The sequence below is a fragment of the Capra hircus genome, chromosome 8 (assembly GCF_001704415.2).
Source record: "Capra hircus breed San Clemente chromosome 8, ASM170441v1, whole genome shotgun sequence".
NCBI classification, from domain to species: Eukaryota; Metazoa; Chordata; class Mammalia; order Artiodactyla; family Bovidae; genus Capra; species Capra hircus.
Genome location: NC_030815.1, coordinates 83,739,319 through 83,755,048, shown reverse-complemented (window position 1 = coordinate 83,755,048; position 15,730 = coordinate 83,739,319). Strand labels below are relative to the sequence as shown.

Genomic DNA, 15,730 nt, shown 5'->3' with positions numbered 1-15,730 from the left:
TGTCCATGGGATTTTCCAGGCAAGAATACCGAAGTGGGTTGCTATTTCCTCCTCCAGGGGATAGTCTCAACCCAGGAATCAAACCCTGGTCTCCTGCATTGCAGGCAGATTCTTTACCATCTGCACCGATTTGTATTTTAAAGAAATATGAAATGAAGACAAAGCCTAACAGCTCCTTACTACAAAAATCTAAAACAACACTATTATATACAATAATAAGGATTGTTAAATAAACTGTTAAATATTTTGATGTGCAAAATCAAGGTTTTCTTCTTTAGTAAATTTTCTCATACTATATATTTACCTATCATTTCTGTTTCATTTTTTTGGTTGTTTTTTGGGAAAGTCACACAAATCTTCATTTTGTCTTTCAGATTTTTCTTCTTTTCAGTTGTACTTGTGATTTTTCTCAAGCCTATCCTCCATATTCTATTCCTGCTGCTGCTAAATTGCTTCAGTCGTGTCCGACTCTGTGCAACCCCATAGATGGTAGCCCACCAGGCTCCCCCATCCCTGGGATCCTCCAGGCAACAATACTGGAGTGGTTTGCCATTTCCTTCTCCAATGCATGAAAGTGAAAAGTGAAAGTGAAGTTGCTCAGTCGTGTCCAACTCCTAGCGACCCCATGGACTGCAGCCCAACAGGCTCCTCTGTCCATGGGATTCGCCAGGCAAGAGTACTGGAGTGGGTTGCCATTGCCTTCTCCTATATTCTGCTCCTAGCTACTCCTAATTTAGCTTTCAGCACTATAATCATTTTATTCTTCCTTCCTTCCTTTCTCTCAGCTGCCTTTCCCTTTTATTCAGTTTTCTTTGAATGTTTTGAGAATATAAACAGTTACAATATAGCATGTTCTTGCATTTCCTGGATTCATTCTTTCCAAGAGACTTTAACTCTGTTTTCTAATTCCTTTCATGGCAAAAATCCTAAATGATGATGAACAAACTCTGTACCACCTTTGTGCTGTGTACTCTGTGGATCTTTTTTGTTTATAGGAGTAGATCCAGCAATTTCTGCTATTTCCTAAGGATACAGGATGAGCAGATAAATGAATGACTCTTCCCCATTTGTCTGGGTGTATCTGACTTTTCAGTATTTTCAGCCGCTGTAGAAATGGGTATTAATGGCCTATAATCTTTGTTTAGTTTTTCAGCTGCTCAAGAATATAGTGGGAATTATTAGTAGCAGCTGTAGTTAAAGTAGACTGTGGACATCTACTACCATATCCAATCAGAAACAAATTTCCAGAATACTCTTACAACTCAAAAATAAAAAGACAAATAACCCAATTAAAAACTGGGCAATGGATCTCAACATACATTTTATCAAAGATGATAATACAAATGGCCAATAAACTTATGAAAAAATGCTCAACATACTAGTCATATCTGGTACTTCCATCTGACCCAGTAATTTTCTGGTGGTGGTGGTTTAGTCGCAAAGTTGTGCCCAACTCTTGTGATTCTAAGGACTGTAGCCCACCAGTCTCCTCTGTCCATGTGGTTTCAAGGCTAGAATACTAAACTGAGTTGCTATTTCCTTATCCAGGGAATTTTCTCAACCCACGGATTGAACCCAAGTCTTCTGCATTGCAGGCAGTCTCCTGCTTAGCAGGTGTATTCTTTACCACTGAGCTACCAAGGAAGCCCATAGTAATTCTCTACCTAGATATACACAAGAAAAATGAAGCATATGTCCACCGAAAAACCTGTATGTGAGTAGTTTCAGAAGTGTGATTCATAACAACCAAAAGGGAAAAACAAGCCGCCAAATGTTTCTTAGCTGATGAATGAAGAAACAAAATGTGATATATCCTCACAACACAGCTAGAAAAAAAGAATGAAGTAACAATACATGTGTAACATGAATGAATGAATCCTGAAAATAATGGTGCTAAGTAAAAGAAATTGGCCAAAAAAAGACCAAAAATTATGTAACTCCATTTTTTATGAAATGCCCAGAATAGGCACATCTATAGAGACAGAAGATATGGATAAGTTAGGTTTGGGCAGAAGGGCAAATGAGGAGTGATAAAGAGCATGAAGTTTCTCTTTGAGGTAACAAAGTTCTAAACTGGATGTGGTGATGGTTGCACAAATCTGAATAGATTAAAAACTGCTAAATGTATACCTTAAATGGATGAATTATATGGTATATGAACTACATCTCATATAAAGCTATGATAACCCACACAGACAAAAGAAAAAGAAAGGAAAGAAAAAAATCCCAGAGGAATATCTTGTCTTTGTTTGATTATGCGTGTGTGTGTGTTGGATTTTGGCCTTTTACCCACTAGAAAAGGCAAATTATCTTGTCATTATAAAGCCTACAATTAACATGTTTTGGATATTAATACCTTATTAGATATGATTTGCAACTATTTTCTCTCATTCAGCCTTGTCATTTTGCTGATGGTTTCCTTTGCTGTGCAGAAACTTTTTAGTTTCATATAGTTCCACTTGTTTATTTTTGCGTTTGGTGTCAAATCTAAAAAGTCGTTGCCAGAGTGATGTCAAGAGGCTTACCACCTATGTTTTCTTCTAGCATTTTTATGGTCTCAGGTCTTACATTCAAATCTTTAATCTATTTTGAGTTAATATTGTTAATTGTTAATTAGACGTAGGTTTTGTGTATGATATAAGAGTGGTCCAGTTTCATTCTTTGGCATGTGGCTATCCAGTTTTCCCAACACCATTTATTGAAGAAACTATCCTTTCCCCATTCTATAGTCTTGGCTCTTTTGACATAAAGTGAAAGTGAAAGTCACTCAGTTGTGTCTGACTCTTTGCGAACCCATGGACTCTATAGTCCATGGAATTCTCCAGGCCAGAATACTGGAGTGGGTAGCCTTTCCCTTCTCCAGGGGATCTTCCCAACTCAGGAATCAAAACCAGGTCTTCCTCATTGCAGGTGGATTCCTTACCAGCTGAGCCACCAAGGAAGCTCAAGAATACTGGAGTTGGTAGCCTATCCCTTCTTCAGTGGATCTTTCTGACCCAGGAATTGAACCGGGGTCTCCTGCATTGCAGGCGGCTTCTTCACCAACTGAGTTATCAGGTAAGCAGACATAAATTAACTCATATGTATGAGTTTATTTCTTGGATCCTTTATTCTGTTCTATTGACATATGCGTCTACTTTAGGCCAAGACAATATTGATTAGATCTCTATAGCTTTGTAATACAATTTGAAATTAAGATGTGTAATGGTTCCAGGTTTGTTCTTTCCCAAGACTGCTTTGGCTATTTGAGATATTTTGTGCTTCCAAACAAATTGTAGGAGTTTCTTCTAGTTCTGTGAAAAACATATTGGAACTCTGGTCAGCATTGCACTGAATCTGTATATAGCTTTCGGCTGTGTGGCATTTTAACAATGTTAATTCTTCCTAGCTACAAGCATGGAATATCCTTCTATTTACTTCTGTTCTAAACTTTCTTTCATCAATGTCTTATAGCTTTCTGTGCATAGGCTTTTCATCTCCTTGGTTAAACTTATTGTAGGTATTTTATTCATTGTGATGCTATTATAAATGAAATTGTTTCCTTAATTTCTCTGGTAGCTCATTATTAGCGTATAGAAATGCAACAGATTAATTGATTTTGTATCCCACAACGTAACTGAACTTGTTCATTTATTCTAACGGTTTTCTGGTGGGGAGGAAGCCTTTAGGGTTTTCTATAAATAATAACATATATCACCTATGAAATAGTGGCATTGTTACTTCTTTCTTTCTGATTTGGATGCCTTTCATTATTATTTAAATTTGATTTATTTATTTTTTGGCTGCACTGGGTCTTCATTGCTGCGTGTGGACTTTCTCTGGTTGCAGCAAGTGGGGGCTATTCTCTAGTTGTGTTGGGTGGTCTTCTCATTGAAGTGACTCCTCCTACTGCAGAGCACTGGCCCTAGGGCACATGGGCTCAGTAGTTTTGGCTCATGGGTTTAGTTGTTCCGTGGCATATGGAATCTTCCTGAACCAAGGATAGAACCTGTGCCCACTATAGGCGGATTCTTAGCCACTGTGCCACTAGCAAAGTCCTTGTTTAAAAAAATATAACTGATCTGGCTATGACTTCCAATACTGTGTTGGATAAACATGGCAAGAGTAGGCATCGTTTGTCTTATCTGAGATCTTACTGCTAAGTTACTTCAGTCATGTCTGACTCTTCGTGGCCCCACAGACTGTAGCCCTGCCAGGCTTCTCTGTCCATGGGATTCTCTAGGCAAGAATACTGGAGTGGGTTGTCATTTCTTACTCCGGTGAGATCTTACAGGAAGAGTTATTTTCACTGTTGAGCTTACCATATATATCCTTTATTATCTTGAGGTATATTCCTTCTATACTCACTTTGTTGAAATGGTTAAATGGTTAAATTTGCTAAATGGTTGTTGACTTTAATCAAATGTTTTTTTGCATGTATTAAGATAATCATATTAATTTTTATCCTTTTTTTCTGTTAATGTGGTGTACACATCAATTGATTTGCAAATTTTTAACAATTTCTGCACCCCTGAAATAAATTTCACTTGATCATCATGTATGATCCTTTTAATGCATTGTTGAATTTAATTTGTTAATATTTTATTAATGATTTTTGCATCTATGTTCACCAGTGACATTGGGTTATGATTTTCTTCCTTGTGCCCTTGTCTGTTTGGGATATCAGGGTAATGCTGGCCTTATACAGTGAGTTCAAAGTGCTCTTCCTCTGCTTTTTGGAATAGTTTTAGAAGCACTGGTATTAATTCTTTAATTGTTTGGTATAGTCATCAGAGAAATCATCTGGTCCTGCATTTCAGTTAGCTGGGCGGTTTTAAATTATTGATTCAATCTATTAGTAATCAGTCTGTTCAGATTTTCTATTTCTTCCTGATTCAGCCTTGGAAGATTGTTTTTAGCTGTTTATCCATTTGTTGGTGCATAATTGTTCATAGTAGTCTCTTATGATCCTATGTATTCCTGCGGTAGCAGCTTTAATGACTCCTCTTTCATTTCTGATTTTTAATTCTTTTTTTTTTTTTCTTGGTGAGTCTAACTCAATGTTTATTCAGTTTTGACTATCCTTTCAAATTACCGGCTCTTAGTTTCATTGATCTTTTCTAATGTCTTTTTAGTTTCTATTTCATTTGTTTCTGCTCTGATCTATGTTCAGAGTTTTCCTTGTTTTGGCCGCACCACATGGCTTGTGGGGTATTAGTTCCCAGGGATCAAACCAAGGCCCTCTGCAGTGAGAGTGCAGAGTCCTAACCACTAGATCACCAGGCAATTCTGCTGATCTATGTTATTTATTCCCTTCCTTCTGTTATCTTTGGGTTTCATATCTTTAATTTGATACTGGAATACAGCCGATTAACAATGCTGTGATATTTTCAGGTGGAGAGCAAAGGGACTCAGCCATACTCCCATAAATAATTATTGTAGTTAGTTATTTTTACTACTTTTTTCTTTTAACCTTCATACTAGCTTTATAAGTGATTAATTCACTACCTATCCTGACCTGTGGCAGTCCATGGGGTCGCAAAGAGTCAAACACAACTTAGCAACTGAACAACTGAACAATAACAGTTATATACATTTACCAGTGAGATTTATACTTTCATGTTTTCCTGTTACCAATTTACTGACCTTTCTTTTCAGCTTAAAGAAATCCCTTTAACATTTCTCTTAAGGCTGGTTTAGTGGTGATAAACTCCTTTAGCTTTTGCTTATCTGCAAAACTCTTATTTTTCCTTCAATTCTGAATCATAACTTTGCCAAGTTTAATCTTGGTTGGAAATCATTTTCTTTTAGCATGTTGAATACATCCCGCCACTCTCCTCTGACCTGCAAAGTTTCTGCTAAAAAACCTGCTGAAAGTCTTTAGGGAGTTCCCTTATATGTAACAATTGTTTTTCTCTTGTTTGTTGCTTTTAAGAGTCTCTTCTTGGTTTCAAATTTTGGTATTTCGATTTTAATGTGTCTCTGTGTGGGGTTTTAGGGGGTTTCTCTAACATGGAACTCTCTGGGGTTCCTAGATCTGAAGAACTGTTTTACAGTTTAGGGAAGTTAAATTGCCACTATTATTCGTTCAAGCATGTTTTTGTACCTTTCTCTTCTCCTTCTGGGATGCCTATAATGTGAAGGTTAGTATACTTCATTTTATCCCATAAATCCCTTAAGCTACCTTCATTTTCATTCTTTTTCTCTCTTGTTGCTTTGATCTGGTGAGTTTCTGTGCCCTGTGTTTGAGTTCACTGATCTTTTATTTTCTCTCATGTTGTCAGCTGTTGAAATTCTCTAACGTATTTTTCAATTCAGTTATTGTATTCTTCAGCTCTGGGACTTCTGTTTGGACCTTATTTTCCATATCTTTGTTGAAGTTCTTAATGTCTTCATGCATTCTTCTCTGAGTTTGGTTAGCATCTTTGTGACCATTACTTTGAACTCTTCATCAGGTAAATTACTTATCTCTGCTTCATTAAGGTTTTTTTCCTGAGGGTGTAGCTTGTTCTTTTTTGTTTCAAACATATTACTCTCTTTCTTCATTTTACCTGATTGTCTTTGTTTGTTTCTATGCATTAGATGAAACAGTCACCTCTTCAGGTTTGAAGGGCTGGCTCTGTGTGGGAGGTGAACCTTATTGTTCAACCCTGCCATTGTTCTTGGTTGTCTCACATAACTTTGTGATTACCCAAGTTGTCAATTTTATTTTTTATAGCTCCCAGTAGTTGAACTTGTACCAATACAAATATTCCTTTTAGTTTAAAAAGTTTCTTATTTTTGGATCATTTTTTCCAGTTCGTTGGGTTTCAGGGAGAGTAGTTACAAAAATACATTCAATTTTTCTCTTACTCCATGAACTGCCACCCATTTGATTTAGTGTGCTACATGGACTATGAATGCTAATACATGTTAATTCTAATATTCCTGCAACTCCTCACAAACAGTACAACAACACTAACAACATCAGACAAAAAAAATCTGGAGAAAAGAGTTGTATGCTCCAACTACATATGACAAGAAGAACTGCGCCAACATGGGTAATCATCCAAACATTCTGGGTGTTTCCCTATATAGTAAGAGCGTTGAGCCAGATAATCTATCAGTTTACTTTTGGTCCCAGCATCCTATTAATACGATTTTAGGTCACCTGTGGTTTCTAACACTGTATTACCATGATTTCATAATAACAATATTCTATAAGTAAGACAGATTTATTAGTTAGATTACTTTTAAACTTTCTGATAGCTAAACATCTCCCTCTAGTGGAAATTTTGTTTTTTAAAAGTGTTTTAGAACATAAAATATAGCTATTTCTTTACCACTGCTTTTTTTCTCAGTCTCAACTATAAAAATCTGCCCAACATGTAAAATGGTAAAAGTATTTTAGAAGGCAGTTTGGCACTATCAGTCAAAATTTACATGTACATCTCCTTTAACCTGGTGATTCCACTAGAGATATAGTTCTAAGGTATAGAGAGAAACAGAGTGTTCTTAACATAGCTTGGGACAGCATGCTCTTTCTGTAGCAAATTTGGTAAAACCAAGCAGTTCAAAAGCACCTGCTACTGCTGCTGCTAAGTTGCTTCAGTCGTGTCTGACTCTGTGCGACCCCATAGACGGCAGCCCACCAGGCTCCCCCATTCCTGGGATTCTGCAGGCAAGAACACTGGAGTGGGTTGCCATTTCCTTCTCCAATGCATGAAAGTGAAAAGTGAAAGTGAAGTCGCTCAGTCGTGTCCAACTCTTAGTGACCCTATGGACTGAAGCCTACCAGGCTCCTCCGTCTACCTACTTTGAAATGTATATAATAACAACTTATGTCCCTTTAGCGATTCAGTGATTACTGAGTTCTATGTCTTTCAAATTGTATAAATTGTTCTTCTCCTTAGATTTTTTTTCCTGCATCTCCTGAAGTATATGGGGCAGAAACTGCTGGTAGTCCCCAATATGTGGACTTCTTTCTTGCTCCAATTTTTCCATTGGCCACATGGCCATGCATAATGAAGACTAAATTTCCAGCCTCCCCTGCACTTATTTATTGGCCATTAGAATGCAGGTGAAAATGATGGGTATTACAATTTCTAAAAAATGTTGTTCAATGGAAAAGGTGAGCCCCTGTTTGCCCAGCCCTTTCCCAATGTCTGAAATGCTGAAGTGATAACTGCACCACAATGCGGCAGCCACGTGGGTGACGGCAGAGCCTGATGATCATAAAACCACCATATTAGCCCTCGAAAACGGATCTTGCAATTTTGTTTAAGCAACAGAGAAATAAACTTCTAGTATTCTGAATCTTCCTTTTTATTAAATTTTCTATTATATGGAGCACAACTAGTTTTAATTTGTTAAGCATATGAGCATATGAGTGTAACTGCAGGCCATTACAAAATGATTACCAAATTTTCAATCATGCTTTGGTAGTATGAGGATCAGAGTATTAGCTTAAAGTACTGTTGATAGGGGGGTGAGGTCTGGGCTGGTGTCACTGCTGTCTGGTAGGAGGTAGGGAGTGTAGCCACTATAGTACGGGTAGCAGGCCCTGTATGGCAGGCCCCACATGGCTCTGGTCCTGTCTATGTGACTTCATGTTGGATACCCAGGACCATTCAAGTCAAGCCACTATGGGAACTGCAGTACCAGTTCATGCCAGGAATGCCTCTGGTCAAATAATAGCCATTCTTCAGAAGCACATCACATTATTTTTTAAAATGTCCCTAAATTAAAACCTTATGTGTGATCTGACTTCTGATGTGATCAAATTGCCACTTGATGGTTTCCTTCAAAGGATTAAAGTCACCACAAGTATGCAACTTCAACAAAATGAAATTAAAACATTCTATTCTATTTTCTCTCTCAGACTAAAGCCCCACTAATGAGTACACCAATCAGCTTTTGGCCACAGCCTATCCTGGAATGTACAGCTGCACCAAGTGGGTTGTTCATCTCAACTTCAGAGTATCGCCTTTTATCCAACTGGACTCATGTACAGCTTCCCATACATGTCCCTTGGACTGCAAGGGGATCAAACCAGTCAATCCTAAAGGAAATCAACCCTGAATATCCACTGGAAGGACTGATGCTGAAGCTGAAGTTCCAATATGTTGGCCACTTGAGGAGAAGAGCCTACTCATTAGAAAAGACCCTTATGCTGGTAAAGGTTGAAGGCAGGAGGAGAAGGGGATGACAGAGGATGAGATGGTTGGATGGCATTACCAACTCAATGGACATGAGTTTGAGCAAACTCCAGATGATGAAGGACAGGGAAGCCTGGTGCGCTGCAGTCCACAAGGTTGCAAAGAGTCAGACATGACTGAGTGACTGAACAACAACAACTTCCCAAGGATGAGCCTAATTTTACCAGCAATCTGGCTTCTCTCCAGATAACCCAGGAAGTGACTATAAAAAAGTGAATAACAATGGAAGAAAAAGCCTGTAGAAGCCCAAGGCTGCTATTAGGTTGATACAAAAGTAACTGAAGTTCTGGACCACGAATTTTAAATCATTATAACTAGGCTCAAACACATCTTTATTAATCAAAATAGGAACCATTACAATCAAAACATTTTTACCAATGAGAAATAAGTCTGTTTATTCCTGTAGCATAAAAATTCACGCTTTGGGATTCAACAAACTCTTGGAAAGCGTCTTCTGCCTCCCGCTGGGTATGGTAACATTTTCCCTGCCAAAAGTTGCTGAGATGCTTTGAGAAGGTAGTAGTCAGTTGACAAGAGGTCAGGTGAATATGGCAGATGAGGCAAAAGTTCGTAGTCTGATTTGTTCAACTTCTGAAGCATTGGTTGTACAACATGGATTCAGGCATTGTGGAGCAGAACTGGACCCATTCTGTTGATCAATATTGGCTTCATGTGTTGCAGTTTTTGGTGCATCTCATCCATTTGCTGAGCATATTTCTCTGATGCAATGGTTTTGCTGAGATTTAGAAAGCAGGAGTTGATCAGATGGGCAGCAGACCACCAAACAGTGACCATGACTTTTTTCTGGTGCAAGTATGCCTTGGGAAGTGCTTTGGTGCTTCTTCTCAGTCCAACCACTGAGCTGGTCACTGTCGGTTGTTGTATAAAATCCACTTTTTAATCACACATCACAATCTAATTGAAAAATGGTTCACTGCTGTTGCACAGAATAAGCTAAGATGACATTTCAAACCAATGGTTTTTAAATTTTCGGTCAGCTCATGAGGCATTCACTTACTGAGCTTTTCCACCTTTACAATTTGCTTTGAATGCCAAATGACCACCGAATGGTTGACATTGAGTTCTTTGTCAATTTCTCATGTAGTTGTAAGAGTCAACTTCGATGATTGCTCTCAGTTGGTCATTGTCAACCTACAATGGCCAGCTAGTAGGCTCCTCATTTTCAAGGCTCTCATCTCCTTTGCAAAACTTCTTGAACCACCACTGCACTGTATGCTCGTTAGCAGTTCCTGGGCCAAATGTGTTACTGATGTTATGAATTACCTCTTCTGCTTTACGACCATTTTTAATGCAAATAAAAAAACTCCTCAAATTTGCTTTTTGTCTAATATCATTTCTATAGTCTAAAATAAACATAAAATAAACAGCAAGTAATAAGTAATTATCAAAGAAACATAAAGTGAGAAATGCACATTAAAATGATGTATAAAATAACCATATTTAAGACTGTATTCCAATATCAAGCAGCAAAGTTCAACAATGCAAAACTGCAATTACTTTTGCACCAACCTAATAGGATGTCCCTGAGCAGTTTCCTGGACATGTATACACTGATAGTGCAGATGTTTTAAGACACAGAACTAGATCTCAGAGCTCTGATTAACCTGACACAATCTATCGACCTGACCATTAATGGAGGCAAGAAAGCAAGTAATCATTTGGTATATCACCACTCTTGAGTTTAGGATCACACTAGCCAGAAAGAAAAGGCAGTTGGTCCAACTATGCATCTTTCTGCAATGGGACAACATCCAGGAATTCTGAGGAGTCTGGAGTCCTGGAACGGGCTGTTCACCATAAACGAGATCAACTCAGTTGGGTCCATATTTTATTCTAGTCTTCAGCAGATGATCTTTGAGGTCATGCAGAACTATAGTATCATCCTGAGAATTTTGCATGGCTTCAAGGTCTGGTGCCAACCCACCAGCAGTGTATTTCCAAGGATACTCATCACCCATGTACCTGACATCCTGCTCAACTGGTTTTGGTAATGCCACACTGTGGATGTTCTTGGTCACTTTGACAAACTAAAGAGAGATACCCTGAGGTGGAAGCAAGTTGGAAACTCTGTCATCAGATGAGAGACCTAGTCAGTTCTCAGCCTGCCAGGGTCAGTGGTGACAACCAGGGACACAGACTGCAAAGAGTTCTCAAGAGGCAAAACTTCTAGTGCAGATACCTAGACCCAATCACTCATGACTAGTTGGGGGTAACTTCTAATATCTGGCATCAATTCCTATCGCATACAAAAAGGGACAACTTGAGGCTATTTCTGTGGCTGAGGATAAGCATGAGGAATCCAGGCACAGTACTGTGAGTGCAAGCAAGCAGCTTATCCCTGTGACTTGGCTGTGACAACTGGTCTACATTCACTTTAGTTATCTGATGAACTGAGCCCAAGGCAGCTTGCCTGTCCTTATCTGTTCTCTCCTCTATACATTCTCCCTATAGGCCCAAACTCATAAAACAAACTGACTGAAATTGTTTTTTTGCTATCAAAGCACATGTCCAGACTTGGTTAGTTCTCAAAATTATGCCTGGATCCAACTCTTCTTGGAGCCAGACTTTGAAGATGTCTGAGTCTTGTTCTCCCTATTCTGGCCAGGGGTTGCATGTTAACATTTTGTCTGTCTGCTTTCTGATTTTATGTGAAAATCCTAGCCAAGAGTATCTTCCTCCAGTGTTGTGCCTCAGTAGTCCTGTATAACTTGCTGGCACAACCATGACCATCCTGAAGTCTAATCCTTCAGCTCTGAACAGTCTTCAGATTATGGTGATCCCAGATGACCACAACTATAGGAGAGGCCAGAGGAAGAACACCAACTGTGCTACTCACAATTCCTGCCTCATAGAAAATGGTGAGATAATACATGGTTTTTGTTGTTTTAAACTGTTCAATTTGGAAGAAAGTATTAAGCAGCAATAAATAACTAACAGATGATTGAAGACTGAGATATTAGTTGACTACTGAGGGCATCCAAGATGGTTCACATGACCTCAGGGCTCAAGCTGGAATCCCACAAACATCTCATTACCTCTATTCCAATAAAGACTATGCTCTCATCAATAATACTACCATATGAAGTTGCTAGGGTATTCATATTTAAAAGAAAAAAAAAATTTTATGGTACCACTTTGTACAAACATGCTACAAGGGGTCCTGCTCAGGAATGTCTCCTCAACTCAGCCACTACTGAAGACAGGGGTGTGGGGTATTTTTATTTCATAGTGGCAGAATCTGTATTATCTACAACAACATGTTCCTTAATTTACCTGGATTTCCAGAATCTGAAATTCAAGCTGAAACGTAATCATGTGGCAATTTCCTGATAATCTGTGTTTCTGCAAAACTTTTTTAATACCTATAAATCAGAAAAACAAAGATTTTTGTTTGCAAATAACAATTTTCTTTAAATATCAATCATTTAATTTTGTGTGGGTATCTATAATACACGTGGGTTTATGTGTGAGAGTGTTAGCATTTGCGTTGAAAATACCTGGAAGGATGTGCACCTTTGAGAAATATGATTAAAGATAACTTGTATTTTCTAGTTCTCAATGATACCAAAGATTAAGGTAAGAAATAGAAATATGATAGTATAACCCAAGACAAATTTGAATTTTTCATATTTTTCAACATTGGCTGGTTCCAGTTAGACAATAAATTAAATCCATGCAATTATCTCAGTTAACTCTCAAAACATTACTAAAATGATAGCAAAAGTACTTTTTAGGTATAACATGAATACACTCATAAAATGCTCTATTCTTAAGTATACAGCATGCTGCTATTGCTAAGTCACTTCAGTCGTGTCCGGCTCTGTGCAACCCCATAGACGGCAGCCCACCAGGCTCCTCTGTCCCTGGGATTCTCCAGGCAAGAATACTGGAGTGGGTTGCAATTTCCTTCTCCAATGCATGAAAGTGAAAAGTGAAAGTGAAGTCGCTCAGTCGTGCCCGACTCTTAGCGACCCCATGGACTGCAGCCTACCAGGCTCTTCTGTCCATGGGATTTTCCAGGCAAGAGTACTGGAGTGGGTTGCCATTGCCTTTTCCGATACAGCATGAGATATATATAGAGATATACATATATGTTTACAAGTGTTTCCCAGTAACCACCACCAAGATCAAGACACAGAAATTTTAACATATTGCATAAAGTTCCTTCATGCCTTTTCCAAGTTATACAATATCTCTCAGAAAGGAGATAACCATGATTTTGACCTTATTATATTTTTTAATCAAGTTATTTTAGAAGGACACAATTCACTCTTTTTTGAAACTGGAGTATAGTTACTATACAATATATGTCACAGATAGATAATATAGTGATTCACAATATTTAAAGGTTATACTCCTTTACAGTTATTATAAAATATTTGCCATATTCCCCATGTTGTACAATATACCCTTATAGCTTATTTTATACCTAATAGTTTGTACCTCTTAATCTACCCCTGTACTGGCCTTTCTACCAGGAGGGCACAACTCTACAAGGATAAAGAGAAAAAAGATGAGAATAAACTAATTTTACAAGCTGAAAATCAGATGGATCAGCCGGATATTATGTGAAAAATTGAAACTAACCTGGCAGAGCCAGGAAAATTGAAATCTAAGCCAGCAATGGGAAAAGCTGTGAAACAAGCCCATTCTAAATACATTCTAGGAATTCTCCAGTGATCCAGTGGTAAAGAATTCACCTGCTAATGCAAGGGACACAGGTTTGATCCCTGTCCAGGAAGATTCCATATGCCACAGGGCAACTAAGTCCAGGTACCTCAACTACTGAAGCTGATGCCCTCTACAGCCTGTGCTCCACAACAAGAGAAACCAATGCAATAAGAAGTCCATGTACAACAACTGGAGAGTAGTCCCTGCTGGTCACAACTGGAGAAAGCCCACGTGCAGCAACAAAGACCCAGTGTAGTCAAAAATAAAGAAATAAGCTAAAAAAAATTTTTAAAGGCATTCTGAATGGGCACCACCACTTAGGTATCTTCTAGGGTAAACATGGGACTCAAAATCGAAAGACAGACTTGTGCACAGTAAAACTTCACTCTCCATACTCTCTGTATTCCAACTATTCAACTACCTGATGTGTCTAAATTTCATCACTCATTTCTACATGTAATTCCACTGAAGTGAGCTGTCCATGACCTCTGAAGTATCACTCTCCCTCTCCCCAGTCAGGAGAGTTATTTTCGTAGGGATCAGGAAGCATTTCCTAAACTGATTCCTTCTTCTAAACAAAGATCCCAACATACAACTGTAGAGCTGAATTAGCTTCTCTTTATTTGTTAGCGTATCACAGATTCTTAGTAATATAGCATTAGTCACTGGGACCAGAAACCCTCCTCTGCCAAATGATCCAGTTCTTGAAATATCTGAGTTTGAGAGATGACACAGTTCTCATATCAGTAGTGAACAATAGCTAAGATTTACAAACTAATAGTGTTGTTTTCCTTAAAATCACTTAAATCTGTTACTTTACTACTCAGGTACATAATGAGAGACCATGTCTTCTTTAATATCTATGTCAGGCAGCTTTTAAGAATATGACACACACTGTAAAGTTCAATAGACACCTGACAAACAAGTTAACCACAACCACACATTCAAATCGTTACCTTGGAGAATTTATTTCAATGATAAGAAAACTAATTTTCTATGCATAATGAGGTAAACCTCAATACTACTTCCTGATTGAAATTAATGCTTACTCTGGAAATTCCCTGGGAGTCTAATGGTTAAGACTCAACACTTTCACTGGTGTGAGATCAGGATCAATCCCTAGCTGGAAAACTAAAATTAAGATTCTGAAAGCCATTTGGGAAGCCAAAAGAAAAAAAAACTGCTTACTCTTTTCCGCCATCTCAGTGCTAGTTAGGTCTTCTGTGTTCTTGCAGTAATTTCTTATACTGATACCACTAAGTTTACTTAGAAATTGAAGTTCGATTCTAAACTTCCAAGATGACTTCTCAGATCTTTTGACAATCCCCATTCTTCAGAATCTGATTGGTGTGTTTCTTGAAATGATTTCCTAAAAAGCAAAAAACACAGATAATTACTTCAATGAAGAAACTACTAACAAGTGTTTCAACTAACATCTATAAATTTCTTCAAATCATTCCAATTTTATCCTTCTTATTCTCTTCCCATTAAAACACTAGTAGGATTTTTCTTAAAATCAGTGTGGCTATTAACACTGCAGCCATTAATCTCAATATAAAACATCCTAAAGTTAGAGGTGGCAAAAATACACAGAAGAACTGTACCAAAAAGATCTTCACGACCCAGATAATCACGATGGAGTGATCACTCACCTAGAGCCAGACATCCTGGAATGTAAACTCAAGAGGGCCTTAGGAAGCATCACTATGAACAAAGCTAAAGGAGGTAATAGAATTCGAGTTGAGCTATTCTGAATCCTAAAAGATGATGCGGTGAAAGTGCTGCATTCAATATGCCAGCAAATTTGGAAAACTCGGCAGTGGTCACAGGACTGCAAAAGATCAGTCTTCATTCCAATCCCT

The 15,730-nt window shown here is 38.1% G+C and overlaps 1 protein-coding gene across 1 annotated transcript in view; it reads right to left on the bottom strand.

Annotated features, from left to right (window-relative positions):
* CENPP (centromere protein P) overlaps positions 1 to 15,730 on the bottom strand; it is a 235,608-nt gene that overhangs the window by 196,545 nt on the left and 23,333 nt on the right. The window contains 3 exon segments of the mRNA XM_005684168.3: positions 12,471 to 12,559; positions 15,057 to 15,152; positions 15,155 to 15,237. Of these exon segments, the coding sequence (XP_005684225.2) occupies positions 12,471 to 12,559; positions 15,057 to 15,152; positions 15,155 to 15,237 (268 nt within the window).